Source organism: Ambystoma mexicanum, chromosome 3p, assembly GCF_040938575.1.
Source record: "Ambystoma mexicanum isolate Mex_15411 chromosome 3p, UKY_AmexF1_1, whole genome shotgun sequence".
NCBI classification, from domain to species: Eukaryota; Metazoa; Chordata; class Amphibia; order Caudata; family Ambystomatidae; genus Ambystoma; species Ambystoma mexicanum.
This window is the reverse complement of record NC_090925.1, coordinates 1138049574-1138062723: the sequence shown is the minus strand read 5'-3', so window position 1 is coordinate 1138062723 and position 13150 is coordinate 1138049574. Positions and strand designations below refer to the sequence as shown.

Genomic DNA, 13150 nt, shown 5'->3' with positions numbered 1-13150 from the left:
GGCGATGTATAAGACAATGAAAAGAGCATGGTGCATTTTCAATTAAAATGCGATCCGAAACACAGATGGTGAACAGTACCGCAGGGGACGCTGTTCAAAAGGGGAAGCGGGGAGTTTATAAGGAATCGTGTTATTGCAATAACTAGGAGGTCCACGCACTGTTATTAAGAGAAAGCATTGCCTATTGAAATACAAGAATCATGGGGAGGTCAGACAGACCAGTCATGTGGAGAACCGGGCTAATAAATAAATTAGCAAATAATCGGTGATAGAGAAGAGCATTTGACAGGTTACGCAGATCAGCCCACTTACGAGGCGTCTGGACGCTGGTTGTATACATAGTGTGGAAAGTGCAAGCTCAAGTTCACCGACAGCTCCATTTATGCAGATCGTTACGCCGCCACTTATGAGCAGATGAACAAAACTGCTGTCACAGTATGCGTTATGGAAAAGCCAGCATGGCAATCTCCCGGTACAACACAGGATTAAACAAAAATAGTAATACCGATGAAAAATGTTATGGAAAAGCCAGCATGGCAATCTCCCGGTACAACACAGGATTAAACAAAAATAGTAATACCGATGAAAAATCCGGGTAGACTTACCTCCTGTGTCCGGTCCTTGGGCTTTTTCCTTAAAGCCTCTTTAAACTTGGGTTCCAGGAGCGAGCTCATGATATTTATTTCCAAAGTTGGGAGCTCCTGGTGTCTGCAAGCCGGGGTCCCGGGTATAGGCAAGAGTGCTTCCTCAGAGATAGCCAACGTGCAGGGCTCTGTGCCGGGCGGCGCATGCAGGAGGTCCCGGAGTGCTTCTCATTAGGCGCGAGCCCATCATCCCTGCCGGCCCGTTCAAGGGTGGCGATGAACTAAAGCACACTCTCGAGTTCCATGAATCGGGCAGGCAGCTCAGCAGAGGCCGGACGCGCAGCCCATATCCTTTCCCAATGCACCCCCCACCGGTGCTCTGATCGGGACAGGAAAAGGGGTGCAAGAGAACTCCAGCTGGGCACAGGGCTGCGGTGGCGCGCCCAAGGGAGGGCTGTGTCCGCGCGCTGGACCTCTATGACCCGCTAGCAGTTATAGGAATTGAGGCAGCGGCGTGGGGGTTCCGCTCAAGGGGATGCCCTCAATTCTTCATGACTTTTTGAGCTTCTCAGTATAGACTCTGAACAGTTCCCTCCCAGTCGGGCGGCGCAGTCCCCCGTGTCTCGTCCTGACAGCAGCGCAGGCTCCTCCTGTTGCCAGCGCGCGCCCCCGCGGCCGCAGCCAACGACCACGGTCTGGCAATGGATAAACTGCTCGGGCCGCGCGCACTCGCCCTACAGTAGTGTATGGATGAAGAGCATGGCAATAGAAAACAGACCAAAGGAACACATGTCTGGAGAGTTTCAAATGAAAGACGCTGGCCCAAAGCAACTAGCGTAGACATAAATGAAGGACACTTTACACTCCAAGCTCTACTCATTGGTGGTTTAAAATAAATATTCGGCGAACATCGTCTCTCCAGATGGAAATCGGCGGCTCCGGTACATGCGGAGCCATCCCAAGAAGAAGAAGAAGAAGAAGAAGAAAATATGAATATAGTATGTCATCTTGAATAACCGACCAACGACCCTCTACATCCGCACACCTTTCAAGAAGGGTGGAGATAGAGGATTTTGTTTTTGGGATGGGAACCCATTGAAGTGTATGGGATGGGATTGGGGGCTTGGTGGGTGAGTGGACTGGTTTCTTTAGGGGTCTGCCACCCGCCAAAAGCGGGTGTGGATGAGAGGTCTATAACATCGACCACGTTAGGTCATTCAGAAACTTTTACTGGATATCACCGTAGCTTAATTTGTTGGTTTTAAAATAAAAAGTTTAACGATTTTTACGTTTACAGATACAAATGTAATGGTTGCAAAGCATGTCTCAGGACACCTACAAATCCATTTCCAGAAATTTGGAGAGATGCGAGCCACTCATATTTTAAATGCAGACTTGATGGTTCACCGTTTATCAGTGCTTTAAGTGGGCTACGAAACTGAGGGGGGGGGGGGCTCATTTGGGGGCGTGGGCTAAGACGTGATCGGCGTGGCCTAAAGACAACATGGTAAAACTGGTCTGGGAAAGAGTCAAAGAGGCCCCTACTCTGTTCATTGCCAATATATACATTACAATACATCCATATAATGATCCATTGCCTCCACCTCCCTTAATTCCATGACGCAGTTAGCCTTCACATCAATCCCTTATTGCATTTGTTTGTTAACAGCACTTACCCCCTCCACCCAGGTATAAATATTACCCAGTACATGGACACCTCACCTTTGGTCAGCTGCACTGCAACCTACCTGCTGTGCTGCGTCTGTGCACACTGATTTTGAGCATTATGTTAGGCATTGCTTGCGCACAGTCAAAATTTGCGTCATAGGAGTGATGCATGGGCCCTGATTCATGGAATTATTTGCATGTAAAACAGGGATTTGTGCGCCATACTGCAGGCAACCCCGTTTTACACACAACTAATTCCATGAATCAGGGCAATGGGTGGGGGTGCACATTTTCGTTGTTTGCCCTGGGCACCGATTTGCCTAGAAACTCCCCTGCCCATGTTGCTCCACGCAACCAAGATGGTCTAGAGGACCAAAGACAACTGAATATCAGGGCGCACTAGGCTGGTTCATAGAGCCACCATGAGGATACATACTCCTGACTTCGGCGCAACAAATGGTGCAATGGGAAAATAAAATGAAAGCAAGGCTCGCATGCATTTTCTTTCATTTATTTTCTCCGTTCCAAACTTTCTGCTGTTTGTTCCCTCGCATTGCTCAATGCGAGGGAACAAACAGCAGAGTTTTGAACAAGGAAAATAAATGAAAGCATAAGCATGCAAACAAACCGCAGAACGTTTAGATCAGGGAAAATAAATGAAAGCAAATGCGCGCGAACAGACAGAAAAGTAAAGGGAACAAAGGAAAAATACAGAGCGTGAAAGCAACAGAAGTGTTTGTTGCACTTTCAGCTGGCCAAGGTGAACACACTGAAGTGCGAACCTCGACCAGTTGAAACTGCAACAAGGAACAGTAAAGCCAGTGGCAGCAGTCACTTACCGTGATTTTGTAGCTTCTCCTTCTCGTCGGATGGTGGTGGTGGTGGTCGTCGCTTGTCGCAGAACCCAGTGTCAAAGGTAAGAAATGCGACCATGGCGAACCCTTTTATTTGGGTTGCCCAGGCTGGGACTGTCTAACTTCCTCTGGTAACCCTCGCGAGGGATTGCAGAGGAAGTTAGTTTCCAAGGTAATGCTCTTCCGGCAGCAGGCAGCTGTGACTGGCAGAAGTGTCAACCAGGCATAGTGTCGCTCAAGCTGTGACTGGCTAACAAGTCTGTCAGTCACAGCTTTGCCTGTTGCCTGACTCTGCTGTGCCTTACCTCTTTATGGGCGGCCGGCGGGCTCATCTCCCGTCGCGTCTGTGGCGGGAGATGCACCTGCCGTGGCTTGGTGGGATCGGGGGGCCCCGGCAGGCCCAGGCCCAATTTAAGCACTGCCGTTTATCTTGTTTCCTATCTGAAAATAACCCGTACAACATAACTCATTAAGACGTAAAAGTCCCTCAAGTCCCCTTGCTTCAATATGGAATGATTGGCACAAAGTGAAATAAAGAGGAGAAATCCTAGCATCTTCTGACTACAAAATCTTGAATTTTACTTCTAAATCGCAAGAGTGATGTTAAGTGTCCCAGGGTCATCCAGACTTGGACCCCTTGCTCACTGTGCTCAGAGAGGCACAACTCCACCTCACTGATGATACCCAACAAGGCTGAAATACGTGTATGGGGTTACGTTGGTACTCTTGTTCAGAGGCGAATTGCCATAGCATTTCGGTTCTTGACTGCTCATGTGGGCGGGACACGGACTGATATGCAAATGGATATTTCCCATTTGTGAAAGGTACAGTGAGCTGAAATGTGGCTGTGGACTCTAGAGTGGGTACCATCCCATAGAACAGGCAATTTTTGCCATGTTCGTTCTCATAGACGGGTGCCCATGACACATTTTTGGATTTTTTTTTAAGGGACTTAGGTCTAGTCACCCTATGTGTCCTAGGGTCATCCAGACGTGGACCCCTTGCTCACTGTGCTCAGAGAGGCACAGCTCCATCTCACTGATGCACTGATGATGCCAAACAAGGCTGAAACACGTGTATGGGGTTGCTCTTGGTACTCTTGTTCAGTGAGGAATTGCCATAGCGTTTTGTTGCTGGACTGCCCATGTGGGCGGGACTAAGACTGATATGCCAATGGATATTTCCCATCTGTGAAAGAAACAGTGAGCTAAAATGTGGCTGCAGACTCTAGAGTGGGTACCATCCCATAGAACAAGCCATTTTTGAAGTGTTCGTTCTCATAGAGGGGCGCCCATGACTAATGTTTTGTGATTTTAAGTTGGCTAGTCAAAACCTGTAAACACTGCTACAACCCACTACCAGAGCCAGCAAACCTCTCAACTCACATACCTTTGGCGGTTGTCACCCATCATGGAGTCAGTAAATAAACAAAGCCATCTCCATTTCTATTCATAGATTTAAATGTGCTCGCTCAAGCCATACATCTCAACTCACATTCTTTTGGTGGGTGTCCCGTGTTACCCGCATAGCACCTTACACGACCATACACTTACATGGGCTCTCACCCACCAACAACAAAATCGTTTTTTTCACCCACCCTTGAGCACAAAATGTTGGGAGCTATACATCTGATTTCACCTGCCAGTCTGACTAGAAAGGTTGAGAGCTATGGAGCCAGTAATCCCAGATAGTTAAAATTCAGGGACAAATCGATAGTGAAATTCTACACACAACCTCCTTGATGGCCCCTAGCAAACAACACTCTGGCTAGCTTTCTGGACATCATATCTGATCAACTGAGCACAATTTTTACATTGTTAAAACCCACGTTCCATATAGACGTCATACTACATGCTGCCATCATGAAATCTGGATCGGGCACCACATCTAACCCCCTCTACTCCACATCGTGATTGCTTCCCTCCAACAAGGCATCTTTCCCAACTGCCTCAGAGCAAGATTAATTTAAGAAAAAAAAACACTGGACCCGAATAATCTCACAAACTACTGATTAATCAACAGGCTACCATTCAGAGGGAAAATATTCGAGAAGGCAGTAGCTGACCAACACTTTGACAGTATTACTCAATGACTACCAGTCTTATTTCAGACCCAAATGTAACACACAAAGAGCAACAATACACATGATTGATCATGGAAAATTGTGTAGAACCCTTTTCACCTAGGCGCTGTGTTGATGGTTCTGTTTGCTTAGATTTCTAATCTTTCCAAAGAACTTACGTTGCTCTGAATAGGTTGGTCATAGAGTGGATTTAATGGTAAGAGTATAGCCAACACGTGTTTAGACCCTGCTGGGTCTTTTTCAAGGCTTTCACTGTTGTAGCACCTCTGTACTGGAGCCCAAAGCAATTGTAGTAGAAACCAGTAGTGTGGTGCATCAGGTGGTTATGTTACATTATGTCAACACAAATCATGGTGATATAGCGCATTGATAATTAAACTGTTAGAGTGGAATAGAATGTTGGGATTCGACATGTTAACACAATTGATAATCATATTGTTGAAGTACATTAGTAATCAGTTTGTTTACAATAGAATTACATGTTTGATATTCACATGCATTTGTGACCCCATTGGGAGAGATTGGAACATTTAGTATGTACCGATCAATGCACCAAGGAAGGAAAAAAGAAAGGAACAGGTGTTAGCTGTGTCGTGCAGAAAATCCCTAGAATACTGTATGTGGTAGAGAGTTGGTATGTAAGTGATGTCTTACAGTGTGGTAAGGTTGTAGCACATTGAAGTGGGCAATGCTGATCGAGCTGGAGGTGTCCCGATGTGTCCCTGTTTAGGAGATTAAAGAACAGTGTGAGAGTGGCTTGTGCCAGGCCAGCTTTGTATGTGCTAGCCCTCTGGCAGCACACTGGCAAGAAAACCACCAACTGGAAAACAAAAAAGACATTTGATTCATGGGCTTGGAAGCAGTTTCAAGCTACTCAAGAGGAGGAGATCGCGAGCTATGACTCTAACAAAGAGAAGCCAGACTGATCTGCAAATACAGATGCGTGGCTACCGAACTCAATACTGAACACAAATTGAATGTATTTCTGTAACCACTTCTCACCAACTCTTTATCTCTCAAACTAAATGTACTTGTGAACACTTGTGACATGCACAACCTACAGGTGGAACGTGCCACCTACCTTTCCATCCATAAACCACTAGAACACACATGGGAAGCATCCATCTTGCCACTTAACCTACACCCACCCCAGTGTCGCTACAACTTGCCATGGGCCCAAAGCCAGCTGCAATCGCGACCTATAGAACACAAGGAGCCATCCAGCACCCCGCACACATCAATGCCCACTACCTGCCTACAGAACCATTCCACTTAACCTTTGACCCACCCGGGCCCATTACAAGGATGTACATATTACACGAAACTGACTCTGAACATGTGAGCTTAGAGCAGTATATATACATTAAGTATATGAAACTCCCTATGCTACTTATCGGGATGCCACTTCGAAAATGGATTCACTACCCATTAGAACCCCTGCATTCGCCACAGATCCAACATGGATCATGCAGCAGTACTTTGATGACAGATTCACATTTGTCCTGGTACAACCACAACATCACTATCATACCCACCCGGGGCACCTGATAAGGACGAGCATAGTACATGACATCCATTCTGAATATGGAAGCACTTAGCAGCACAATTAAATAACGTACCCTAAACCCGCATGGATACATTGCAGGGTATCATGGACATGGGCTCATCACCCCTAGCCAGCCTCTGCACCATCAAAAGCCTTTAAACGGGATCTTGCATTACCACTTTGATGGCAGACACACTATTGCTACGCTACACCTACACCTCAACATCATACCCCAAGCCTGGGGGTTTGAACTCACATCCAATTGGTTAATTCATGAACCCTGCGCCCCTAAGTTAACCAATCCCTACACGTGGCACTTGCGTTACCAACCGGGAGGGGAAAAAATGTCTGCGCTTCTTGACATGCATGACCACTGCTCATGCTGCTTCACAGATATTTACGCTCACGGTTCGTTGAATCAGCATTCTATGTTGATTATGGAACACGTCATTACTTCCCACATTTCTGCCTACTTAAGCACCTTCAGCAGAGTGTCCGGCATCAAAGGAGCACCAAGACCACTCTCCTGATTCCAGAAGGTCTATCGAAGTCCAACCGGTAAGAGCGCTGTCAATCGCTCCCACTAACTGGGCCGCTGGGGCTCATGTAACAGTCTTTCACTTTTGGCAACTACCGCCGCCAACACCACTCTGATGCAGAGACCAGGAAATGTATGTCTTTCACATTCCTAGGCAGCGCCTGCTATGAGCTTCGCTTCTTGCACTCTGTGAGTAAGGTGGCTCCATGATATATGCGAGGTTACTAATAAATACTCATCACAGACTGTGTGTAACGCTTACCTGAACTCCACAGAAGCGTAATGACTTCCGACTCCCTTTTGGTCTGCTAACAGAAGCTTTGGAAATTCCTTTTCTGTCAGGAAAGAAATACAACAAGAAAGGAGCAGCTATAAAAATGAGTGGATATTATAACTGTAAGGATTCTATGTCTATCCTCTCCCTAAAACTGAGACCCAAAATATCCTCACCTGTGGTTTATGTTTTGATAGCTCTCCATCCGGCTATCTTACAGGGGTGCGTAGATATAAATGGCTCTGAAGTCTGGATGGCGTAGACACAGGAAGACTCTGAGGTAAATGTTCTTTAAAAGTTCATGAGTTTCTTCGAATGAACCATTGAGCAAGCTGTTATTTTGTTTTTTCTGTGAAAAAATGAACGTTCTTCCTATGTTGGAGAGATCTCCCGTGCTAACTAAATATTAATTCTTTCTTCGGGAGATTCTGTAAGAAAGAAGAATTCAACTGAAGAGTTCGTAGTATAAAGAAAATCATTTTAACACCTTTTAACAATGAGAGTTGGAGCGCTTCCAGAATGAAGCGCACAATAAATGAGGAGGTTACTGTAGCATAGAAATGAATTTTGCCTGAAGAATGGTTGTGTGTGTAATCGTGAAGAGAGAAAGCTAACTAGCGTAAGTCCGTCTTGACACAGGAAACCGCTGCAACCTTCTACTGTAAAGCGCAGTTAAAATTGTGAGGAAAATCAACTTTGTGGAGCTTCAGGTACGTATGCTTTAGAAAATATTGTTTCTCTTAACTCGTAATGTTCATGCTTTTAATTATGTACCTTTGTTTACAGGATTTCGGAATACAGAGATAACCCTCGGAAGATGCTGCTGTTACGAGCAAAGGCTGCTGAGTGAAGATGAACTGTGACGAAAGGAAATCTTTAACTGGAAAGCTGCGACGAAGGAAAACTGCAGTCAGGTAACTCTTGTCTGCGGTTGATAGATATTCTGTAGATTCTTCAAACTATTGATATTTCTTTTCTTTGGTTTTTACAGGTTCTGTGAGTTGAGGCGCCGGTAGCGTTATACCGCTGTCAGTGGACAGTCTTGTGACTGTCTTTTTTTAATATAATGGTTTTGTAGCTAACTAACCCCTGTTCCTTTCTTTTTTCCTTCCTTGGTGAATTGCTTGATATATACTAAATGTTCCAATCCCTCCCAGTGGGGCCACAAATGCATGTGAATGTCTAACATTTAATTCTATTGTAAACAAACTGATTACTAATGTACTTCAACAATAAGATTCTCAATTGTGTTAAGATGTCGAATCCTAACATTCTTTTCCACTCTAACAATTTAATTACCAATGTACTGTATCACAATGATTTGTGTTGACATAACGTAACATAACCACCTGACGCACCACACTACCGTTTTCTACTACATTCGTTTTGGGCTCCACTACAATGTATATCCAGGGTTTATTTCTGTATCTATGAGATCATAGCCTTGAAAAAGACACAGGAGGGTTGAAACACGTGTTGGCTATACTCTTACTATAAATCCACCCTATGACCAACCTATTCTGAGTAACTTAAGTTCTTGTGAAAGATTAGAATTCTAAGCAAACAGAACCATCGACCTAGCGCCTAGGTGAAAAGGGTTCTACACAATTATCTGTTGAAACCCTGTTGAAACCCAATTTAGAGATCGAAGGGTACCGTCTCCTTTGAACCCCCTCTCTGGCAGCATGGTCCAACACACAATATAATTGATCAGTGCAGTAATCTACATATTCTAGTGGCAACATTTCACATGATTGATTATGCTTTCCAGATTATGGACAAAGGAGACACTTGCCTTGTGATCCTAATAGATCTCTCTAATGTGTTTGACACAATAGATGACATTCTGTTGATGAAATTAATTTTGGACAGAATGGGAGTTAGTACGACAGTCCTTAGCTGGTTCACCTCTTATCTAATAGGCACATGTCAGTCGAAACAGGTTATTTCAAATTGGATTATTACCTGGTCTGTATAGCTGTGGCTGGGACTCTGTAGCAGTAACCCCAATTAGTAGCAGAGAACACCTGGGCCCATCAAAGACTCCCCACCATAAGAACTGAAGACTCAGGCTCAGCCATGGGGAAAAGTTACTGGGCCTCATTACGAGTCCGGCGGTAACCGAAGCGGTAAAACCGCCTGGTTACTGCCGGACTCGTATTACCATTCCGCCTCCGTGATTCCCGGAATTACCGGGGCATTACAACCCCGGTTTTCCGGGAATCACGGAGGCGGAATGGTGTTAATCCCCATTCCCATTGAGTCCTATGGTACTCAATGGGAATGGGGATCATGGAAACACCGGCAGCATCTCGTAATGCTGCCGGTGTTTCCTCGTCCACCTGCAGGCGGGCGGTGTTAAACCCGCCAGGTCAAACCTGGCGGGAACATCACCTCCCGCCTGCAGGAGTCGGGATCAGGCGGTCCGGAAACAACGGTAGCGGAAGGTTTACCGCCACCGTTATTTCCGGACCGCCTGATTTGTAATGAGGCCCACTGTCTTTTATTAGCATACAGAAATGACAGGGATCGCGCCAGATATATGAGTATTCTCTAGAGCTCTCATCTTCTAAGTTTTGTCACCCGGTTTTATCCCGGTGTGACATCACAAATTCAAGTTCCAATCCAAAAACATATCAGCCGATTATATTGGCAGTTTGGGTAAGCTACATATAGACAATATACAGGTTAGTTCTACAATTGCATAGCCATATATAGTGGCTCCTCCCAGAACCACCTCTACTAGCATCAGTCTACAATCTTGCAGGGTCGCAAAAAGACCATTGCCCTTTGAAACACACTATTACCCCACGTGAACAGCGAGTTTGGATTGGGCAGAATGTGTCCTCCCATCCCTGGCACCCTAGACAGTTCTCAGACTAAGGGCCTCATTACACGGATGGCGGAGAACCATGGCGCTATTAGCGCCATGGTTCATGCCGTTAAAATACCGGCACCGCCTTGGCGGAAAGGGGAATTACCGCCCCATTCCAAGGTTGGCGGGGCGGTAATTCCCCCTTCCACCATTGCCCTTCCCCATTCCCATTTTTGCCCCATAGGGCTCAATGGGAATGGGGAAGGCGCTAATTACGGTACCGCAAATTGCAGTACCGTAATTAGCTCCCTGGGTCCCTCTGCGGGTTGGTTTTTAACGCCTGCAAAAAGCAGACGTTAAATCCCCCAACCCGCAAAGGGACCTCGTAGTAAGGCGGTAAGGATTTACCGGTACCGGTATTTTACCGGTACCAGTAAATCCTTACCGCCATCCGTGTAATGAGGCCCTAAGTGTACCTTTTCAAGACAATGAGAAAGAACATGGAGGGCGAAGCGTTCCCTAATGTTGCCATCCTCTGATCACTTAAGCCTGTGAGAGTGCATTTAGTTAATCGTCCAGATGCAACATTTGCAGCTTCTTCTCCCCTGGTTCGATGGGAACGGTCCTCTCCAGCTGGGTCACGTGTGCTGAGACCACAAATTGAAGCTCTCTTGCCTGTAATTGCAAGGATTTTAGCCTGGGTCTCTACAGGTGTCTTATTGGGCCTCATTATGAGTCCGGCGGTAACCGAGGCAGTAAAACCGCCTGGTTATCGCCAGACTCGTATTACCATTCCGCCTCCGTGATTCCCGGAATTACCGGGGCATCACAACGCCGGTGACCCGGAAATTCCGGAGGCGGAATGGTGTTAATCCCCATTCCCATTGAGTCCCATATGACTCAATGGGAACTGGAATCATGGAAACACCGGCACCATCTCGTGATGGTGCTGGTGTTTCCTCGTCCGCCTGCAGGCGGGCGGTGTTAAACCCGCCAGGTCAGAGTTGTGATCACCCAGCATGGAAACAACGGTGGCGGCGGGTTTACCATTACAGTTGTAATGAGGCCCATTGTCTTTGTAACTGGAACTTTTCCATCTCCACATGAGCCTCTGGCTGTAGCGATCATGTCAGCTTCTCGTTGTACTCGAAGCCTGTCTCTCCTTTGTCATCCATTTCAGAGACCTGTAGCTTACCTATCATCCCTTATGGTTTCTTCATGTTAGTAGCAGTCAAGCATGTGCAAGCTAAATGTATGAATACTTTGCATCTTGTGGTTTCAGCTTTGGCGAATGATATAAACATATCCCATTTTGTCCGTCCCCTGCCTACATGAGTCATAAGCATGTGCTTCTTGCCTATATGCAATAAACTAGTACATGTTCCTGTAACCTCATGAATGAATTAATTTGTGCTTCATGTATAAATGCGGCTATGTCGTGATGTCAGTGATGACATCATTGATTTCGAGCTTTGCAGTCAGCTGACTTGCTCGATCGATGTCATTTCCATATCGTCCAGATCATCTATTGGATTTGGTCTGAACGGCTGTCTGAGAGAATAGCGCTTCTCACACCTCCGATACATCGAAGACTGTGGTGATGGCGCTAAGAGTGAGATGCTTCTGTCGTTTCTCTGCCTTTGCATTGAGAGTCGTGTGGGGGCATGAGGGTCAAATTTGGTCCCCTGTCTACAATCCCCCCTCTCTTCGACCTGTCAACCATATTACCTACACAACTCTCTTGGTTTATCTGCAATTTCAGGAGCCATACCTTTGTTATCCTTCTGAGATGTCCATAGTATTTTGTATGATCAGCCAGGCTCCATGTCACGCAACTGGTTATGCCTCAACAGTGAGAAGACCGAACTTCTGCTAATTGGATCCCCGTCAACCTTGGGTAAACTGGACGAACAATACTGCTCCTTCACAGTTGATACCATCCCTATCGCTGTCTCCAAAGTCATTAAGACGCTGGGCGTTTATATTGAACCTGACTTAACCATGAATAGACAGGTTAATGCAATAGCTTTCTCTTCAGTGTACCATCCCAAACTTCTTAATGCAGCCAGACCTTTCCTATCCCAACTGAATTGCCTCATCATTGCTAGGGCGATAATTGGGTCAAGGCTGGACTACTGCAATGCCCTTTTTGTAGGGACCTCCCAAAAAAAATCTGGCCAAACTTCAACTAGCCCAAAATAATGCTCTGATGGCTGCAACTGGCATATCAAGAAGGGACCACATTTCGGAGGTTAGGAGGCAGGTCCACTGGCTCCCCGTCAAGGAAAGAATTGTCTTCAAGACACTAGCCCTGACGCACAAATGTCTTCACGGTCTAGCTCAAAGAATTGCCTTCCACACCACATCCAGACCTTCCAGAGCTCCCAATACCAACAGAATCACTGTATCCCTTACCCGCAGAGTGCGTGCGGGTGGTACTAGCTTCCCAAATATGTCTGCCACTTTTGGAATTCCCTCCCCCCTCACATAAGGTTGATTGACTCCCATGCAACCTTCAGGAAAGCCATCAAAGCTAGGCTCTTTGTTTGACAATCCACTTGTTCTACATGTTGCTTCATTATGGGGGTAATTCATGGAATCAAGTGCAGAAGTGGCGCATGCTCCCTCTGTGCGCCAGCTAGCACCAGCTGCGTGCGCCAAAACCCATTTTGACGCACCATGTATTCATGGATTCAAACATCCATAACCAGCCACGGCGCAGCAACCCTGCAGCAGCGCCAGTTACCCCCCTAACCCCACCCCTTGCGCCAAAACAGCCGCACACATC

At 46.3% G+C, this 13150-nt stretch overlaps 1 protein-coding gene across 5 annotated transcripts in view; it reads right to left on the bottom strand.

Annotated features, from left to right (window-relative positions):
* The window catches only part of RAPGEF6 (Rap guanine nucleotide exchange factor 6), a 1719096-nt gene extending 1717807 nt beyond the window's left edge, over positions 1–1289 (bottom strand). For all 5 annotated transcript variants that reach the window (XM_069652531.1, XM_069652536.1, XM_069652533.1 and 2 more), the window contains exon 1: positions 606–1289. In XM_069652531.1, coding sequence (XP_069508632.1) covers positions 606–674 — 69 coding nt within the window. In that variant the 5' untranslated portion in view covers positions 675–1289. The remainder of the gene's footprint in view (positions 1–605) is intronic.
* Between the last annotated feature and the right edge of the window lie 11861 nt (positions 1290–13150).